The 22,059-nt window shown below is 40.2% G+C and overlaps 1 protein-coding gene across 1 annotated transcript in view; it reads right to left on the reverse strand.

Moving 5' to 3' along the window:
* The window catches only part of PKNOX2 (PBX/knotted 1 homeobox 2), a 92,074-nt gene that overhangs the window by 3,959 nt on the left and 66,056 nt on the right, over window positions 1-22,059 (reverse strand). The window contains exons 6-12 of the mRNA XM_083878124.1: window positions 20,880-21,019; window positions 15,588-15,759; window positions 12,150-12,338; window positions 5,081-5,213; window positions 3,174-3,271; window positions 1,380-1,499; window positions 585-661 (exon numbers count right to left, since the gene is read on the reverse strand). Of these exons, the coding sequence (XP_083734250.1) occupies window positions 585-661; window positions 1,380-1,499; window positions 3,174-3,271; window positions 5,081-5,213; window positions 12,150-12,338; window positions 15,588-15,759; window positions 20,880-21,019 (929 nt within the window). The remainder of the gene's footprint in view (window positions 1-584; window positions 662-1,379; window positions 1,500-3,173; window positions 3,272-5,080; window positions 5,214-12,149; window positions 12,339-15,587; window positions 15,760-20,879; window positions 21,020-22,059) is intronic.

Below are 22,059 nucleotides of genomic sequence, written 5' to 3' on the forward strand. Positions count from 1 at the left end.
GCTGCCTGAGAATCTCCACTGCAGGGATTCAAACACTGGAAAGCAAGAAAATTTAGGGCGACATATAATAATAATAATAATAATAATAATAATAATAATAATAATAACAATAACAATAACAATAACAATAACAATAACAATAACAATAATTTAATAATTTAATAATTTAATAATTTAATAATTATAATTATGATGATAATATAATAATAATAATAATGATAATAATAATAATATTTTTTTAAAAACAGCTTCATGGTTCAAAAAGCTGAGGATTTTTAATTTGCACGTTATAGCTCTGCATTGATTTTTCCTGCAGAGCTGCACATTGGATTTGCCAGGAGAGGGCACTGAGACCTTGCAAAAAAACCAGTGCTGAAATTAAACAAAACTAAGCTCATCTCCCAAAAAATCCCACAAAATCCCAGAATGTGCTGAGCTGGAAGGACTCACCAGCATCACTGAGTGCAGGACACCCCAAAAATCAGCTTTAACCACCCAAAAAAGCATCACAAAGCACCAAAAAAGGATAAAAAATGATCCTAAAGGCAGCAAAATGACTCTGTGGACCACCAGGATCTGCTCACCAGTTGTTGACTTGCAACAAGGTCAGGTTGGTTTGGGCAGCAATTTGTCTCTTCTCATCCTCTGTGGGGTAGGGGTGCTGCAAAAAAAAAAAATAAAAAATAAATAAATGAGGCAGCAAAATTATATCTCTCCATGCAAAATGTCATCCCTGAGTGAAAAATAATTAAATCTGCCTTCTTTTTTCCCCTTTTTTTTCTTTTTTTCTTTCATTTTTTTTTTTTTTTTCATTTTCTCACCCTAAATTTGGTGTTTTCTTGCATTTGATGAGTGTAAGATCCAAGAACATTGAAATTTCCTCAGGGCTTTTCCAAGGTTTTCCATCAAATGCTTTTTCCTTGAAGGAAAATGTCCTTGGAGTTGATTTTTTTTGTTTGTTTTTTTTTTTTTTTAACTTTCCGGTGATGATTGTTGGCAAACATTGGATTTTTGAACTTCAAAACTCACAATTTTTATTGTCAGAGGCGATTTTGCAATTTCTGTGTTTTGACCCCCAAAATACAAACCACTTTGCATTTCCACACAGGAATTCAGACAAACCAACACCTGAATTCGAGAATTTCTGGGCTTTTTTTGTCCATTTTTTGGGGGTTTTTTCCCCCCATTTTTTGCCTTAAAAGAATATTTTTTTTTAACCCACCTGCAGTGACAACTCTCATTCCCAAAATACAAATCACTTTGCACTTCCACACAGGAATTCAGACAAACCAACACTTGAATTTGAGAATTTCTGGGCATTTTTGTCCATTTTTTGGGGGTTTTTTTCCCCCATTTTTGAGGGTGTTTTGGTGGCTCACCATGAGGTGCTGGAAGAGCCACGAGCGCATGATGTTGGTGGCGTGTTTGGGCAGAACTCCCCTCTTGTTCTTGGATTTCTTGTCTTCACCATCCAGGAGGGAGGTGAGATCCAGGTTCACCTGCCAGGGAAAAAAAATAAAATAAAAAAAAAAAAAAAGGAATGGGGAGAGAATTGGCTGAAAAGTGATTTTTAACCAAAAGGATTGGTTGGAAATGGTGATGGGGAACCCAAAAAAATGAGTAAAACCAACCCAAAAAATGGGAGTGGGATGAGTAAAAAAAAACCTGGCACTTATAGGAGCATCTAAAAATCATTTCCTGCTCCATAAATACAGATTTTTCAACCAGGATTTGTATCTTTTATCTCAATTTTTTTATTTTTTGTCAATATTTAGCAAGGGGTTATGACACCATTGGGGACTGTGATGGTGCCATGACCAATTTCAATATGAAGGAAAACACTTTTACCTAAAAAAATAAAGTTAAAAACCCACCTAAACCTCATAAAAATATGATTTTCTCAATTGAAAGTTAAAAAAAAACAGCCTTGCCACTCACCATCCCCTTATCCCTCACCCATCTCATTTCCACCACAAGGAGGGAAATGCCCATTGAGCCAAAATTTTTGCTTTTTTTGCCCCCCAGAAATTAAAAAAAGCATCATCTTGCCGCAAGAGAAGCTTTAATGAGGATTCAGGAACCAAACTGAAATCTAAGCACTTGAGTAAAAAAGGGGAATTTTTTTTTTCTTTTTTTTTTTTTTTTTCCCCAAGTCTTCATCAAAACATTTCTCCTGGATGAATTAAACATCAGCCACAGGTCCCTGTGGTTCCCCTGAGCTCCAGATGAATAAATTGTGCCAGTGGCATCCAAAGGTGCCTGTCCAGGTTCTCTCCCTGCCCCAAAATTCCCTCTGCACATGTTTTTTCCCCACCACAGAGAGTTTTGCTGCAAAATTTAAATCTGAAGTGGAGAAATATTATAGAAAGAAAAAAAATTTTAAGCATTTTTAAGCATTTTTAAGCATTGCACAGGCAGAAAATAAAAAACCAGCCAGGGAGGTGCCACCTTTTTTTTCAAAATGCTGTTTATTGATTGTTTTATAGTTAAAATTAAAATGCAATTAAAATGGGGCATTTCAGTAATAATGGGGGTGAGTTTCTGCTGCTCTGCCCCTCAGGAAGCAGTTACAGAAATTGATGGGGGTTTTTTTTTCCCCAGATTTCTGGAGATTAGAGGTTGGGAAGAGCTCAAATAAATCCAGTTCTGCTCCCAAATCATTGTGTCCCTGCAAGAATGATCATTGCATAACTCATTGCAATGTCAGAAAAAAAAAAAAAATAAAATCAGAGCAAACGGCTGAAAAATGTCCCAAAATTCAGAAAGAAAGACCTAAAAATGAGCTTTTCCCATGAGTGTTTCCCATGATTGTTGTGCTGGACAGGCAATGCCAGTGATCCCAGATCTATAATAAGATAATAATTATTATTTTAATAATATTAAGATCCTAGATCTATAATAATACAATAATATCTGTCCTATCCTATCCATAATAATTAATAGAGAGTTTGGAATCTGCAATATTGGTCAATGAGAGGAACAGCTCTCTGAGCCCAGTGGTGAATCCTGAAATCCACCACTGAGAGGAATGAAAATAATCTACATTGTTTTGAGAGACTCCAAAGGAAAGTATGTAGACAATCATCATGACAATAATTAACAATTTAAGATGCTCCAAGGATTGGATTTATGGAGGACTGGGAGGAGCCTGCCTGTGACTGGTTCAGCCTTACCTGGGCATTGGGGATCTGCAGGGCCCCAGGGGTGATGGCCTGGGCGAGCACCTGGCCCTGCGACGTCACCATGGTCACGGGCTGGTACAGGGCTCCACCTGCGGGGGGTGATAAAAACCCAAATGTGGGGGGACCAAAACCCCAAATCCCCATGTCCCCATCCCTGCCCATCCCGCATGTACCCCCTGTCCCCATCACTGCCCATCCTGCAGGGACCCCATGTCCCCATCACTGCCCATCCTGCAGGGACCCCATGTCCCCATCATGTCCCATACCCCATGTCCCCATCACTGCCCACCCTGCATATACCCCCCTGTCCATCCCCTACCCACCCCACACGTACCCCCCTGTCCCCATCAGTGCCCACCCCACACATACCCCCATGTCCCCATCCCTGCACGTACTCCCATGTCCCCATTCCTGCCCACCCCACACGTACCCCCCTGTCCCCATCACCATCCTGCACATATCCCCATGTCCCCATTCCTGCCCATCCCACACATATCCCCATGTCCCACCACTGCCTATAAGCCCATGTCCCCATCACTGCCCACCCCACCCGTACCTGCCCCTGTCCATCCCTGCCCACCCCAGCCATATCCCCCTGTCCATCCCTGCCCGGCCCAGCTGTACCCCTCTGTCCACCCCTGCCCATACCCCTGTCCACCCCTGCCCACACCCCTGTCCACCCCTGTCCATACCCCTGTCCACCCCTGCCCATACCCCTGTCCACCCCTGCCCATCCCTCTGTCCATCCCTGCCCATACCCCTGTCCATCCCTGCCCATACCCCTGTCCATCCCTGCCCATACCCCTGTCCACCCCTGCCCATCCCTCTGTCCACCCCTGCCCATACCCCTGTCCACCCCTGCCCACACCCCTGTCCATCCCTGCCCATACCCCTGTCCACCCCACCCATACCCCTGTCCACCCCTGCCCATACCCCTGTCCACCCCTGCCCATACCCCTGTCCACCCCTGCCCACACCCCTGTCCATCCCTGCCCATACCCCTGTCCACCCCTGTCCATCCCTGCCCATACCCCTGTCCACCCCTGTCCACCCCACCCATACCCCCTGTCCACCCCTGTCCATACCCCTGTCCACCCCACCCATACCCCCTGTCCACCCCTGTCCATACCCCTGTCCACCCCACCCATACCCCCTGTCCACCCCTGCCCATACCCCTGTCCACCCCTGCCCACCCCTGTCCATCCCCCCTGTCCACCCCTGTCCACCCCACCCATACCCCTGTCCACCCCTGCCCATACCCCTGTCCACCCCTGCCCACCCCTGTCCATCCCCCCTGTCCACCCCTGTCCACCCCACCCATACCCCTGTCCACCCCTGCCCATACCCCTGTCCACCCCTGCCCATACCCCCTGTCCACCCCTGCCCATACCCCCTGTCCACCCCTGCCCATACCCCTGTCCACCCCTGCCCATACCCCCTGTCCACCCCTGCCCATACCCCTGTCCACCCCTGCCCATACCCCTGTCCACCCCACCCATACCCCTGTCCACCCCTGCCCATACCCCCTGTCCACCCCTGCCCATACCCCTGTCCACCCCTGCCCACACCCCTGTCCACCCCTGTCCATACCCCCTGTCCACCCCTGCCCATACCCCCTGTCCATCCCTGCCCATACCCCTGTCCACCCCTGCCCATACCCCTGTCCACCCCTGCCCACACCCCTGTCCACCCCTGCCCATACCCCTGTCCACCCCTGCCCACACCCCTGTCCACCCCTGTCCATACCCCCTGTCCATCCCTGCCCATACCCCTGTCCATCTCTGCCCATACCCCTGTCCACCCCTGCCCACCCCTGTCCATCCCCCCTGTCCACCCCTGCCCATACCCCCTGCCCATCCCTGTCCCCCCAGCCATCCCCTGCCCCAGCCCAGCCGTACCTGTGGCTGCAGGGGAGGCAGCAGCCGTGCCCAGGCTGAGGCCGGCCGGGGGCAGAGCGGCCGTGGGCACCACGATGCCCGGGGGGGGGTTGGAGGCGGCGGGCAGAGCCCCCGGGGAGCTCTGCAGCATCTCCTGGGCACACACAGGGAGGGGGAAATGGGGAAAGAGAGAAAAAATAAATTAAAAAATTATGTGGTTTTAGTGTGAGAGAGTTTTTTTTCCCAGATTTTATTTTATTTTATTTTATTTTATTTTATTTTATTTTATTTTATTTCATTTTATTTTCCCAGATTTTATTTTATTTTATTTTATTTTATTTTATTTTATTTTATTTTCCCAGTTGTTTTTATTTTATTTTATTTTATTTTATTTTATTTTATTTTACCCAGTTATGTTATTTTATTTTATTATCTTTATTTTATTGTTATTTTATTTTAATTATTTAATGATTATTTTATTTTATTTTATTTTATTTTGGGGGGTTTTTATTATTTTATTTTATTGTTTTATTTTGTTTTAATTTTTATTATTATTACTATATTTTAATTATTTTTATTTTATTATTTTAATTATTTTATATTTTTTAATTTGGGGGGTTATTATTTTATTTTATTGTTTTCTTTTGTTTTAATTATTATTATATTTTAATTATTTTATTTTTCTTTATTTTATTTTTATTTAATTTGGGGGTTTTATTTTATTTTATTATTTTATTTTTATTTTAATTTTTTTTTTTAATTTTTTTATTTGGTTCAACATGAAAAAATTCCCAGATTTTGATGAGTTTCTTCACAATTTCATTTCTCCTGTGACGCCAATTCCAAAACATTGGAGCCAATTCTTCTGCCACAAGTTACTTTTATTATTTTTCTTATCTGAAAAATTTTACTGTGAATTTTTTTCATTCCCTTCCCAGACATTCCTGAATTAATTATAAAAATGCAAATGTGACTGTAAAATCCTTGTATTTTTTTTTATTCCTTCCCCACCTCCAGTCCTCTGGGGGATGTAATTTTCAGTTTGAAAAATGAATATTTCTCAAGATATAGAGAGGAAAAATCAACCTCTATTGAACACACTCCTGGATTTCACCCTGACAAAGGATCTGACTGATAAAAATGATGGAAATATTCATTAAAAACCAAATGTGGTTTAGAAAAACACCAAAAAATAGAAGTTTGGAGCAGCTTGAGGACCTTTAACTCTCCTCCCCTGCCTTGTTTTTCCATGATTTTTCCTAAAGAACACCCAGAAAACCATTTTTGGTGTTGGAATATCAAAAAAATGAGAACAAGAACCTGCTCAGTGCCATTTTCAACAATATTTTGTGATGAAAAAAAAAATTACTTTTTTTTTTTTTTTTTTTTTTTTTTTTGTGGTGTAAAGGAAAACTCTCCCAAAACATTGGTGTCCAAAAAAAAAAGCAGAATATTGGTGATTTTTAGAGATATTAAAAGAATTAATGGTTTTTCTGCAGAACAGAATTGAGAGATCAAAATGACTCAATGGAAGAGGAGGCTCCACCTTCAAATAAATATAGAGAAATATCTCCAAGAAGATTTAAAATATATATATATATATTTTTTATTTTTTTTTTTTTTACATACTAATTGCCTCAGATTGCAAATGTCAGCCAAATTCTCTTAGGCTTGGCAGTTTTTGCTGCAGTGGAAAAAATATTTTATATATATTTTATATTTTATATTTTATATTTTATATTTTGAGACTGAAGGAAGTTCACAGAATGGTTTGGGACCTCAAAGATCATCTCGTTCCTTCACATTTCACTGTCCCAGGTTGTTCCAAATCCTGTCCCAACCTGGTTTTTGGATAATTCCAGGGATCCAGGAGCAGCCACAGCACCCTCAAGATGAAAAACTTTTAGCAATTTTTAAAATCTGAATGTGAAAAAAAAAGCATCACTAGGTGTCTCTGCAGACCCACAACCGGCACATTGTCAGATCAACAGCAAAATATCATTTCCCTGAATTAAAATCACTTCAGTGAAACAGCAAAACATGATTTCCCTGAATTAAAATCACGTCAATGAAACAGCAAAACACGATTTCCCTGAATTAAAATCACGTCAATGAATAAAAATATCTGGGACATGACACCAAAAAAATCCTCTTTTCTTACAATAAGGAAAATTCCCAAGCATCAAATGGTAAGAAAGTGCTAAAATTCAAATTCAGTGCTAAAATTGAGCTGCTTTATGATACAGATATTAATTTTTAGGTGGTGCAGAGTGTGTAAAAAATGTGTGTCTCATCCCAACTCTGAGAATTTCTTGTGCTGGGGGAAATTGGGATTATCTGGAGAAAAAAAAAAAAAAAAAAGATACCCATGGGTTGGCCAAGAAAGAGCTGGCCAAACTCAAAGCCATGTGAGATAAATTCATGAGGCTCCTTTGTGAATGGATGGGGTGGATGGAGAGGAGGAAAAAATTGGCTTTAAATTAAGAGAAATCCAGGGGAAAACTTGGATAAATTAAGATCTATCAATTAAAATAATAAATTAAGATCAATATAGGGAAGCATTGCATGGAGTTCCACCAAACCAATCTCCAAACCCATCTCCAGCCACCACCAGCCTGGGCCAGTGGAAGGTGAAACAAAAGCTGAAAAATATAAAATTTGATCCCATTTCCATGTCCCTGGCAATGCTGAACCTCCCACAGGGATTTTTTTTTTTCTTGCAAGCAGAGAGCAATAAGGACCCCTTTGATGTCAAGGGAAAGGTGAAGTTAAACATTGATTTAAATTGGTTTTCTCCCTCTACCATGAAAGAAGGGCCTCCCCTCTCCTATTCAGGTCAGAAAAAAGCTAAAAATATATTCATTAAATAAAGTGAGGGACTAAAAATGAGGAGCTGAGGTGGAGGAATGAAAAGCCACCAATGAAAACTCCAGAGGAATTGCTTGGTGGACTTGCAGGACAAAGAGACTCAATCACAAAACAAAACAAAGCAAAAAATGAGGAAACAACGTGGAAAACAATGGAAAAAAAAATCTTTGTAAGGTAATAAAAGTTCAGGGAAAACCCTGAAACCCCAAACTTGGCCAACACCAGGAATCATCTCTGGACATGAGAAAATTTCAGCAAAAATCAAAAGACTTTGAGTGTTTTCTCCTCTTCCCATCATCTCAGGCACATCGCCATCCCAAAAATTCTTGCATTTTCCATCTCAGAAAGCAGAAATAACAGCAGGGGAAGGACCATCCTTTTTGGACACACCGGGGAAATCCAAATAGATTTGTTGTGCTGTGATGACATTTTGACAGGTGCAGGCATTGTTTTGGTTGATATCCTCGTCCATAAGTCTTTAAACATGTCCTGGGGTAAAAAACTCAGCCAAAAACTGAAATATTCCACCTTCATGACAAACTTGCTTTATCTCCTCACAAAATGATTGACATTCCTTCCAAACCCTACAAAAAACTATTTGCTGAGAAACCTCCTTCGCTGACACTAATTACACTTCAATATTTGGATTTTTTTCCATTTCTTTAAACAACCAATCCCACGATTTTTTCAGCTCTCTGGAGCATCCTTCGCCTCTAAAACTCAAGTGATGGATATAGAGCATTTCCACTCTTTTTTACTCATGCAAACTCAAGTACACTCCATGATTTGAAGTGTTCAAACTCTTGACATGGCACAGTTGGACACAGGAAATATTTCCCAGGGTATTGTCACCATGACCAGATGAGATGGTGGCTCTTTCTTGGTCCATCACCGTGAATATTTCAGCTCCACCTGCTGAAAATCCCTCAGTGGCTGAGCCAGTATTTACACTCCAATATTTGGATTATTATTTACACTTCAATATTTGGATTTTTCCATTTTTTAAACACCCAATCCCACGATTTTTTCAGCTCTCTGGAGCATCCTTCGCCTCTAAAACTCAAGTGATGGATATGGAGTATTTCCACTCTTTTTTTATCATGCAAACTCATGAGTTGAAGTGTTCAAGCTCTTGACATGGCCCAGTTGGACACAGGAAATATTTGCCAGGGTATTGTCACCACTCTGTCTTCCCATGACCAGATGAGATGGTGGCTCTTTCTTGGTCCATCCCTGTGAATATTTCAGCTCCACCTGCTGAAAATCCCTCAGGGGCTGAGCCAATATTTACACTTCAATATTTGGATTATTATTTACACTTCAATATTTGGATTATTAATTACACTTCAATATTTGGATTATTATTTACACTTCAATATTTGGATTTTTCCATTTTTTAAACACCAATGCCATCATTTCTCAGCTCTCTGGAGCATCCTTTGCTTCCAAAGCTCAACTGATGGATATGGAGTATTTCCACTCTTTTTTACCATGCAAACTCATGATTTGAAGTGTTCAAACTCTTGACATGGCACAGCTGGACACAGGAAATATTTCCCAGGGTATTGTCACCATGACCAGATGAGATGGTGGCTCTTTCTTGGTCCATCCCTGTGAATATTTCATCTTTACCTGCTGAAAATCCCTCAGGGGCTGAGCCAATATTTACACTTCAATATTTGGATTATTAATTACACTTCAATATTTGGATTTTTTTCCATTTTTTAAACACCAATCCCACTATTTTTTCAGCTCTCTGGAGCATCCTTTGCCTCCAAAACTCAAGTGATGGATATGGAGTATTTCCACTCTTTTTTATCCATGCAAACTCAGTACATTCCATGAGTTGAAGTGTTCAAACTCTTGACATGGCACAGTTGGACACAGGAAATATTTCCCAGGGTATTGTCACCACTCTGTCATTCCATGACCAGATGAGATGGTGGCTCTTTCTTGGTCCATCACCGTGAATATTTCAGCTCCAGCTGCTGAAAATCCCTCAGGGGCTGAGCCAATATTTACACTTCGATATTTGGATTATTATTTACACTTCAATATTTGGATTATTAATTACACTTCAATATTTGGATTATTAATTACACTTCAATATTTGGATTTTTTTCCATTTTTTTAAACATCAATCCCACGATTTTTTCAGCTCTCTGGAGCATCCTTCGCCTCCAAAACTCAACTGATGGATATGGAGTATTTCCACTCTTTTTTATCCATGCAAACTCATGAGTTGAAGCGTTCAAACTCTTGACATGGCACAGCTGGACACAGGAAATATTTCCCAGGGTATTGTCACCACTCTGTCATCCCATGACCAGATGAGATGGTGGCTCTTTCTTGGTCCATCCCTGTGAATATTTCATCTCCAGCTGCTGAAAATCCCTCATGGGCTGAGCCAACATTTCTCCTCCAGTTGGGTCGTTCCTTCAAACCCTCACTCAAATTCCTCAACTTCCAAGCCTTGGCCCAGAAGGGAAATTCAGCAGCTCTGGGTTTCCAGGAATCAGAAGCACTCGGTGCCTCTCCACGGGCCTGATTATTTTCCAAAGCCTCCTGCTAATTTTCTGATATGATCCCCACCTCTTTGTGAGACACTAAATCCTCATTACTTTTCCTGACCGATGCATTCTAATTAGATCAACACTTAAAAAAAAAAAAAAAAAAAAAAAAAAAAAAAAAAAAGGAAGGAAGGAAAGGAGAGGGGGGAAGAAAAAAAAAAAAAAAAAATTCACAATAGCCACAGGACGGCTTTCCATCTCATTAACTCCCTCACTTTATTATTTTCATGAAAATTACTGATAAAAAACGTGCATCTCCATTTGCCGGGACCGGGAGCTTTGTCGGCTCCTATCTAACATCTCTCTCATCACCCGGGATGTGAGCTGTTGCCATGGCAATGCACAATAATAGAAACTAATAAATTACAAACGAGATGCTCGTTGAGCAATTATTGTTCTCTTTTATGCGCGTGTCTTGCTAATTTTGATCATAAGGAATGCTCCCATAAAGCAGCCCAGGGATAATAAGTCTATTTCTAGAGATTAGTAGAATATGGAGCGAGGATGGGGTTTCTTAGATCGGTGATTAAGTGGTTTTGGTGATTTCGGGGAACCCAAATAAGGCACGGAACTTTTCCCCTCATCGTGTTGGGAGCTTCAAACTCTGCAGCACCCAAAGCTGAGCTGCTAAAAAATTGTATTTTTTCCTTTCCAACCACCTTAAAAATCCCCCCAAAAAGCCCTAAAAAGGCTCTACCAGCTGCCTCCTTTTTTAGGGAGAGCCCCAGAAGCTGCCTGGGTTATTTTGGGTTCTCTGCAGTTATTTCTGGTGGGATTGTGCAACCCTAAATTCTGTTTTTCTACCCCAAAAAGCAAGTGTCTCTCTGAGAGAGAGAAATGCCCTAGAGGAACACAATATAGCATGAAATTTTTTGGGATGGAACCAGCCAAGATTTATTCCCTGCACATGAAAACCCCAACCCATGGGCAACTTCCTTTTTGAATATTGAGTTACATCCCTTATTTTGCCCCAAAAGCCACCAAGGTTCAACTGGGATTGGCTATTTCAGTTGATATTTCTGTAGTTCTTCTACTCTTCCACTGTGCTTGAGGCACCAAAAGTCTTCTTCTCCCATCTAAAAATCCAAATTATGCAAAAGAAGAATTCAAGGGAATGTTGACGGTGCTGGGGGAGAACTGCAAGATCTGCTGGGACAGAAAAAGAAGCAGCAAAGCCAGGAAGGGTCACCTGAGACCCAAAAAATCCTTTGAAACAAAAAGTGAGAAGCGGCGGAGAAAATCCTGATGTTTCTGTCCTTCCTGCCAATAAATAGCATTTTTTTTCATTTTAAAAAATGCAACTTTCTTGTTTAAATTCCCATACACTTGCCTTGCCTTCATATTTAATTGTTGCAGTATTTGAGTTTAGGAGTTATTCATTCTCTCTCTTGCAGAACCATAAACAATTGGGGTTGCAGCTCTGCCAACCCATAGAAAAAAAGGACATAAAAAAAATTAAAATAAAGAAGAAAAAGCACTCCATGAGCAAGGTACAGGATTTTTTTTTTTTTTTTTAAATTCTTGGGGATAAACACCAATGACTTTTCAGGAGGCCACAATTCCTGAAAATAAAGTCTGAAACCTTGTTGGCCCAACTCCCTGTTGGCCAAAGTGTAAAAATGGTTATTTAGAGAGGAATTTGAAGGAATTACCTGGGGGTGGAGGCTGATGGAGGAGGGGTTGGGGGAGTAGGGCCCCCCCAGGTCGTTCCTGAGTAGGTTGTCACTGTGCATCTTGGTTTTGAGGCAGGTGATGTAACGGTTGCAAAAGTCTTTGCACAACTCGTTGACCTTCTCCAGCTCCAGGAGGTGGATGCGCAGCACCTGGATCGCCTTCACCATCTGCAAAAGCCAAAATCAATATTCAAAATCAATATTCAAAATCAATATTCTCCCCCAAAACTTAACGTAGAACTCATCCCCTACACCAGAATGAAATTAATTTCCATTCTCAATACAAAAAAAAAAAATAATATTCTTGCCCAAAATCCATCCCAAAGCCCATCCCTCTCCATATCTCCATACCTTTTCCTTACATCACAACTCTGAGATCCAAGAGGAAAAAAATCCACCAAATTCATCGTTGCCTTCATGATTTCCTTACATCACAACTCTGAGATCCAAGAGGAAAAAAATCCACCAAATTCACTGAGAATTGCTCCCCGTGCCCCCCCAAAAAAATAAAAATACAAGCCAAACCCTTCGTTGTTGAAAAGTGTTTGGTTATTCTCTGGAGGCCACTTCTTCTAACGAGATTACGGGGCTGCAGCTCAGCCGTGAGCTGTTGCTGGTGCAAAGCCTGGGCCTCATTAAAACGTACCCCATAAACCTTCAAAAATTTACACATAAAACATTCCTCTCGCTCGAGCTGAAAAAACCTTAAGTTTTACAGCCGCCGTTTGAAATCTTGCATAATATATATAAAATTTCAGCTATTCACTCCGGGGCAATAAATCGAGGTTTTTATGTAACAAAGCGTCTTTGCATTTCAAAGAGTGGGTTTTAACTTGCAAATTTTAGTGGTCATCTTTACAAACTGCGAGTTGCCACGGTTGGGGGAAACATCGTGAAAAATCCGGGGGCCAAACTCCAGTGGCAGAAAGGGAATTTTTTTTTGGTCGGTGAAAAACGGGGATGATGAGTTGAGGCTGGAAAAAAAATCTTTTATTTAGTGGTTTTTTATTTCTTTTCTTTTTTTTTTCTGGTTTATTTTTTCCTCCTCCACACTCGAGGCAGGCACAGCACAAGGTGGATGAAGGCCCAAGGAATTTTCACATCTCGCCGGCCATGAAAGTCAATATTCAAGGGCAAAGCCAAGAAGACCTGACACACATATATGTAAAAAAATAAATCTCTCAATTATCTCAGCTCATTTGCTTAGGGTCTCATTTTATGTCCCTGCTCCGCTGCCTCGTATATCTGTCCGGAAAAAAAGAGTTACAGTCCGACGGCGGACGTGCGCGGGGTCGTAAAAAATACAGATGCTGAATTAATTGACTGTGTGGCACTCGGCAGCTGATTGAGTTGATAATGGTGAGATCTGACCTTTTTTTTCTAATTTGTAATTATGTGCATCTTGGCAGCGAGGAATACATGACTCTTGTTCTAATGATGGCGCTAATGCCACTGGCCTTTTCAGCCCCCGCTGGGCCCATCGCTGGCATTGAGAAAATAAAATTAAAAAAAAAAAAAGACATCCGAAAAATAACAACAATAACAACAAAAAAAAAAGGACAATGTAAATAGAGGAATAGAGGAAAAAGAGGAATAGAAGAAAAGTGTCAGCTCAATAACAGGTTGAAATATTGAGTTTTGAGCATTAGAAGAATTTTTAACCAAAAATTTCATTCAATTTGTGCCTCCCACTAACAGCAATGCGCTTCTCCAGCATCATCATATCGACCATCTCCTCTGTCCTGATGCAGGTTACCCACACTGAGGTGGATAATCTAAAAACTCCTCCTTTTCTGGGCATTGGATAGAAAATATACAATATAGAAAATGTACTACAACTAGGGCAAACCCACATAAACAGAGATATAGATACACAAATAAATAAATATAAAAATATATGAATATGAATGTATAAAGTGCTGCAAGGTTATCCACGGGATCAATCCAGCTGCTCACGGCCAAATTTCACCTTGGCAGGAAGAGTTGTTTCAAAATATGTCTAAAAACCACAATTGGCGTGGTTTAAAAACTACAAAAAAATCTGAAAATATCCAGTGTGGATACATTTCCTGCACTAAATATTTGCTGGTGATATTTCACCTTGATACGTACAGAAATATGTTTTCCTTTCTCAAAATTTTGGAATTTTTTTTCTTCACTTGGCCTCATTACACCCATTTTTAATGCAATTTAATGCAATGGGGGTTTGTTGGTGCAATCTCAGCATTTGTTTGTCCAAACACTGAAATAATCCAAAACATTGGTTGGGTTGGTTTTTTTTGGAGTTGTTTTTTTTTATTGCTTTTCTCAGAGCAATTTCTGTTCTTCACTACAAGTTACTGCAAAATGGGTTTAGAAATATGCAAAAGGGGTTTTGCCAGGCCTGGCAAATTTTTTGGAGGCTCTTGGTTTAGGGATGTTAAAAAACTTTTCCTCCACAAGCTGAAACTGGGATTTTACTTCATGTAAAACATGTGGGATTTTATTTCACCTTGAAATCCTCTCTTGCTTAAAAAAAAAAAATAAATAAAAATAAAAAAGTTGTTTTTGCACCTAGACAAGTTTTGCTATTTCCTCCCATCATCATTCAAAGTCACCTCCTTGACATCTGTAATACTCAGATAAAGGAGTCTGTGAATTGCCTGATTTTGCTTCTTTTCTGGGATGGAAATCCCTCTGCTGCAAGTCCCAGGGCACACATCAGCCCCCAGGGAAGGAATTTATTTTGCTGCTTTATCATTTCAAGTGCACAGAATTTCCTCTTCAAACCTTGAAGATTTGCTTGTGGAGCATCAGGACAGTGCCACCAACTCTTCAACCCACATATTTGCCATGGAGAACATGTTTGGATGCTTTCTGGACAAAATAATGGGATTTGTGGATATTTTCTGAGGTCAATATGAGAAAAAACCCCAAGCAGAGTCTTCTGAGGCACCTTCCAGCAGCAATGGACGCAGTAGGAAATTTGAGTTGATGTGACGGGGAATCCACCAAAACCAGACCAAGAGTTCCAAACTGTTGATCTCCCTTACATTAAGGAAAAACTAATTATTTTGCCCTGATTCCAGGACGTGAGCTGGCCACGACACCCCAAACCAGATGACACCAGTGAGGAGCTGTAATTCCTACAGAGACGGCAAATTTTGGGGCACAAAGCAGACAGCTGCTTTCAGGAACCTCATTGACCCCATGGAGGTTGTGTGGGACAACAAACAAAAAGGGGGCAGAGAAGTTGTTCCTACAGAGAATCTTCTGGAAAATATCTTGGGAAGGGTCACACAAGGTTTGTGGAGAACATCACCAAGATGAGCAACACTACAGAGCCCAAAGACGTGGTGGTAGATCTTTGTCTGTTCCTCACCCCCCACCTTTTCAACACCCCCCAGAAATCATCTGCCAAGCCCCAGCTGCCTGTACCAGGTTGTCCAGCTCGGGGTCATCACTGAAGAAGGGCTTGTGCTCCTGCTCCTGCTGGTGGACGAAGTTCTCAATGTCGACATCGAAGCTGGCCGAGGTGATGCACTCGGAGCCCTGCGTCGCCTGCTCGCACTTCTCAAAGAGCAACGTCAGCAGCGGGAACAGCGGGTGCCTGCAGGGGACAGAGGAGACCCCATAACCCCACTGCTTTGGGGCCCATGTCCATCTTCACCCTGCATCATTTATCCATCCATCCATCCGCCTGTCCGTCCATCCATCCGTCCATCCATCCATCCATCCATCTGTCCATCCATCCGTCTGTCCATCCATCCATTATCCCTCCATCATCCATCTGTCTGTCCATCCATCCATCCATCCATCCATCCACCATCCATCAATCCATCACCCATCCATCCCTCCATCCATCTGTCCCTTCATCCATCCATCCATCCCTCCCTCCATCCATTATCCATCCTTCCATCATCCATCTGTCCATCCATCTGTCCATCCATCCACCATCCATCCCTCCATCCATCCATCCATCCATCCCAGGCTGTAAGAACTTGGCAATGCAAACGTCAGTCCCAAGTCACACACTGGCAGTGCTCGCTCTAGTTCTCTTTCAACAACAACAAAAAAAAGCTGAAAATTTTGTAAAATTCACTATCTTCTCCATCAGGCAATGACCTGTTCCGACATCTTTGTGTTTTCCACCATTGCACCAAAGTCAGCATTTCCTAAAGGCTGTGTCATGGACACAGTCAAGATGTCCTGGAGCCATCTGCTGTCCAAGTGGCCTCTCCCTTCAAGGATGGACATCAGCACCTGCTCATTGATGGTCGTATTTTACCTCAAAATATTTCTGTTAGTTGGAGATGATGGATGGGGACTTCCCATAACAATCTTGTTATGGGCTGCTCCTCCACCAAGAGGTCTCTCTGCACCTCTGACATGTCCACAAAGATGGGTCAAAACCCCACTTCTTTCTTACCATGAGATGATCTCGAAAACAAAGATTTATAGTTCTTCTTGACATTCAAATCCCTCCAGTGATGACGTTAAGTTGATGCAACATAAAATACAAATTCACAAAGAGCACCAATACCAGGGTGAAGACCACGGCTTAGGACAAACCTCCATGAGCCTCTCCAGCCTTGAAAATTCAAATCAAAAATGTTTTATGGGAGCCTTTCCAGGCAGAAATGCAAAACGCTCTCTCACAGCACTTCAGTCATCCGAGCACGATGGGATTGGCTCCACCATTTCACCTCCAAAAGATGACCCAAAAGAGGATCACGAACCACGTCCTCAGAGCCTTTTTGAGCCGGAGTCAGGCGAAGGGGTTAAACCCCTTGGCAAAGTCTTCATTTGCAGGCGTTAATACCACAGCATATTATAGTTTAATCTGTCCTGATCCTGGTTTAATGCGAGATTCACCGAGGCCGGAGCAGAGAGTGGCGAGAGGGGGGGGGAAAATCATTTCATAATTTCAGGAGGCCCGGCAGAGCTCAGCCAAGGGATATGAAAGGCAAATTCCAGGCGGAAGGTTGAGTTATTGGGATTTAAGGAGCGCCGGCAGCGCGGCAGGTGCCTCCTGCCATTTCCACTCATCAGTCAGGGGCAGAGCAATGGAATGGCCCCAAGGATGGGGGTTTGGGGAGGGGAGAAAGGGGGTTGTAACCCCTTTTTAGAGCAATTTTTAGACTCTTTTTTTTGCGGGGTTGCATTGAGAAAGAGGGATTAAAATCAATATCACTCCGTGTTTCTCAGTATTGATAATGGGGCAGTGCTGCTCTGGGCCCCCAGGAAGGTTTTGGGGCTGGCAGGGAGTAGGAGGAGGAAGGAAAGTGGCTGAAGGGAGAATGGTTTGTTTTTCAGCTGAAAATAAAGTGGAATTAAAAAAATTAAAATCTGAGATGTAATAAAAAAAATAATAAAACCAAAGTGGAGTCCAATCTGATCGAATACACCAATAAATAAAAATACTAAAAATAAAAATTTAAAAAAAATAAAAAAAAAAATAAAAAAAAACTAAAAAAACCCCTAAAACTAAAAATAAAAATAAAAATAAATTTAAAATAATAAAAACCTAAAACTAAAACTAAAAATTAAACTAAAACTAAAACTAAAAATAAAAATAAAAATAAACAAAATAAATAAAAAATAAAAAATATCATTAAATTACATTAAACAAACAAAAATATCAAAATTTTAAAAATAGATATATTAAAAGAAAAAAAATTTAAAAGGGGAAATCAGGGGGCCAAGCCCCCAGAGATGGATTAAAAGAGACCACCAAGAGCCCTCTCTGAGTTCACTCTTAAGAAGTGCTGGAATTTGGGAGTTTGCCATGAGCTTTACGCTGAATTATTGTGGAATTTGTGGGGTTTTTTTCATTTCTACACGAGAAAAAACCCAACCCAAACCTCTGTTTTCCCCATGTGGCCACACCACGCAAAGGAAAGGACAACCCACCACGGCAGGTGGAGGTTGGGGCATAAAAATTAAGAGTTGGACCCACTTTTGCTACAAAATTTCCAGTGGGGGAAATAGGTGGATATTCAGGAGGATTTTCCCCACTGTGGGTGCTACAGTTAAAATCCTCCTACAGCATGAAAAAAGAGTTTTGAGGTAAAAAATCTCCTTTTGCTAATTATAGTTTTGCAGAAAAAAAAAAAATATTTTGTTTACTTGGTTTAATTTTGATTTATTTTTTTTTTTTTTTGCCCAGGAATCCTCCAAATGAAAGGGCTGAACCAGCCCTGACATTTTCCTGCAGGAGAGAGGTCGTTTGCAGCCACTAATAAAAAGGATTCGACACGGGCTAATAAAGAGGAATGAATTCCTCTAATGGCCTAATTTCCCACCTTCAGCCGAGCCAGCAGCGCAGCAGGCACGTCACAACAGGAATTTTATTTTTTTTCCACTCTTTTTCCCTCTAAAAAAACCCTCAAACAACACAAAAAAAGCCCCCCAAAAAAATCCTCCAACAAACGAAAAAAAAAAAAAAAAAATAAAAACCATAAAAAGCCCCTTCCACCAAAACTTAATGCAAAAAAATCCAGTCGTTTCCCACTTGGAAAAATCCAATTTGTGGTGCTCGGGTGGTTTAAGCATCATTTCCCTTCAGGAGCATCATCTTTTCTGGTCCAAAATCCATTGGGAAGTTCCGAGCCCTGATGTTCCATAAAGTCAAGAAAAAACCACTTTATCTGACACTGCTGGACCTGCCACACCAACAAGGGTTTGGGGAAGGATTTTTTTATTTTTTCTCCTTTTTTTTAATTTTTTTAATGGGTGATAAACCTCCTGCTGGGGCATAAAACTCAGCGGGGTGACTTGTCCATCGCTTTTTTTTATTTTTCCCAGCAATTTTCCCTTTCCAGCTTGATGGACCGACGCTCCCAACCTTCTGCCTGGGTGTAATTATTGAAAATTAACAAAAAAAAATCCATTGTTTTGGGCAGAGGGAAATGGACTTAGAAGGGCTAAAAAAAAAATCCTTGATGCCTAATGACACGTGTACTATTTATTTTAATCACCATTTATTTTTTTCAGCAAAAAAAGAGGTTAATTTGATGTAAATATATAATGTGTTGTGTAAATATTATGTTTGTTTTATAGGAAAATGTATTTGTGGGGTTGTTTTGGGTAAGGATCCAAGTTTGGGCACACAACAAATTTCTAGGGGGAATAATTCCCATAAAGTGGTTTTTTTTCATATTTTTTGACCTTCCAATTAAATTTGTGAAAACTCCAAGGAGGGAGGATTGGGTTTTTTCCCTTTATCCCCCAAATGTTGCAGAACTCCTCATGGAAGGGCAAAAAGAAGGTGGTTTTGTCTTCAAATGGCTTCTTTTGGTTTGAGGAAATGATTTCCATCACTGGGAAACCTGCAGCCAATAATCCTTTGTGTTTTCCTGGGGAAAAGTGAGTTTATTCCACACCTTCATCCACCTTTTCAGACCTTTCAGCCTTAGAACATTTGAATATTTGGAGGAAAAATATTTAAATTCTGTCAAGTCCAAGTTGCAATTTTTTGGTTCACAAGTCCCCCCATTCCTGGTCATTGACAGGTTAATCCTAAACCTTTAAACTTTAATCCTAATTATATTAAAATATTGTTACTCTTCCATCATTGCTCTACGTTGCAATATTGTAAATTACTCCATATCACTTGTATAATTATGTGTTACTTATATAATTACACTATTTACATAATTAGCATATTACTTATAGTGGTTATACAATAACATTGCTGCATATATTAAAATAGAATATGTTATTTTATATTATATATTACATATAATATAATATAATATATAAATTATAGTGTATATATTATATTATATTATATTATATTATATTATATTATATTATATTATATTGTATTGTATTGTATTGTATTATATTGTATTGTATTGTATTATATTATATTATATTGTATTGTATTGTATTGTATTGTATTATATTATACTGTATTGTATTGTATTGTATTATATTATATTATATTGTATTATATAATATAATATTATATTATCTTATATAGTATTATATTATATTATATTATATTATATTATATTGTATTGTATTATATTGTATTGTATTGTATTATATTATATTATATTATATTATATTATATTGTATTATATTGTATTGTATTATATTATATTGTATTATATTATATTATATTATATTATATTATATTATATTATATTATATTATATTATATTATATTATCCAACCATCCCTTGCCCATCACTGCCCACATCCTGTACAGATGCAAGAACTGCACATTTCAGGTTCATATGTGACTCCACTCCTTGTTCAGCCCCAAATCACTCGACTTTTCCCCCAAAAAAAGGTTAATTTGGGGCTTTTTGAATATTTTTTTGACTATTTTCAAGAGACAGAGATGCTGCAGAACAAAGTCCGCGAAGGCGCCCCATCACCACCCGCTATAACCAACGGCTATTATTGCTAAAAACGAGCTAATTGCAAATTCCCCCCTTCCCGTGCGCTAATTAATCCATTAGAAGAACAGCAGATTAATAATACATAACAATAAAAATAATAAAAATAATAACGAATGCATCAACCAATCAACCAACCCAACAACCGACGCGTCAATTAACGCATCACCAAACCGACGACGCATCAATTAACGCATCACCAAACCGACGACGCATTAATTAAAATACATCACCAAACTCACGCCGTAACCCTACATTACAACAACGAGGCCATTGATTAAAAGGCATTAATTAATGAATGCAATCATCCCAGGCTCACCTGTAGACAGCCCTCTTGTCGGCCTCCAGCTGGGCCTGGGGGTCTCCGCCCGCCGCCGGCACCGCGGCGTTGGCGCCCGCCGCCGGCGTGGTGAGGTGCACGGGCTGGGCTTTGCTGGGCTGCTGGGCTGTGGCTGTCATCTGGGGGAAAAAAAAGAAAAGATGAAAAAAAAAGAATATAAAATCAAATTTAAAATAAAATATTTAAAAAAATAAATAAAGGGTTTGGCGTGAGTTTTAGGTGAGTTTACGGCGTTGCGCGCGGAGTTTTGAGAGTTGGGGATGCAACGCTCTGGTGGTACAACACCAACACAACACAGGTATTTTATCTTTGGTTAGAAACAAAAAGTTTTGAGATTTTTACCCCATTTTCCCCCATTTTTTCCCCACTTTTCACCACCATCTTTATTGCGCGGGGTAATTCAGGACGGGCCGTTTCACACGAGTCGCGGATTATTAAATCAACCTCAACCCCGCCGTTTGCCAAGAGCCCTTTCCAGGCAGGTATTACTGTCTAGACACTCTCATTTGCAATTTTATCCTCAAAATTAACTAAACCTCTTTTATTTTTCCAGCTCAGCAATGAGTCACCTCAGAGCTGTGAGGAAACAGCCAAAAAAAAAAATCAAACTTTTTTTGGTGCTCAAATCACCCAATGGGAAATAAATCACCCTGACAATAAATATTGTGTTTTATTTTAAAAACAGCAATGATTTTTAGGTAAATAGGAATATTGAAGATGGGAGATGTGTTTGTGTCATTGCTCCAGAAATACCCCAAAATTCTGGTCCAGACTAACACCAATTTAGGGGCAGTTTTTACTTAAAACAATGAAATCCTTAAAAAAAAAATTTGAATTTTGCTGTCAGACATGAAGACTATTAAATGCTGTCAGACCAAAATGGTCTTTGCGTTATCGTCGCAAGATTCCTTTAAAAAAAATAAAATTTCAGGGAAAATTTCCAATAATTGAGGTTCAAACGCATCAGCAGCACCTCAAATCCAGTGGAAAATTAAAAATCCCAGTGGAAAATTAAAAATTTCAGTGGAAAATTAAAAATTTCAGTGGAAAATTATTGCAAAGTGGTTGGTTTTGCTGCCTCTCTGGTGAAATTTGTGAAAAAATTAGTATTTGCCTATTTTTACCCGTAAATGTTCAATCCTCCCTCAAGGCACGGAGC

The sequence above is a fragment of the Zosterops lateralis genome (genome assembly GCF_965231275.1).
Source record: "Zosterops lateralis genome assembly, chromosome: 25".
Taxonomy (NCBI): domain Eukaryota; kingdom Metazoa; phylum Chordata; class Aves; order Passeriformes; family Zosteropidae; genus Zosterops; species Zosterops lateralis.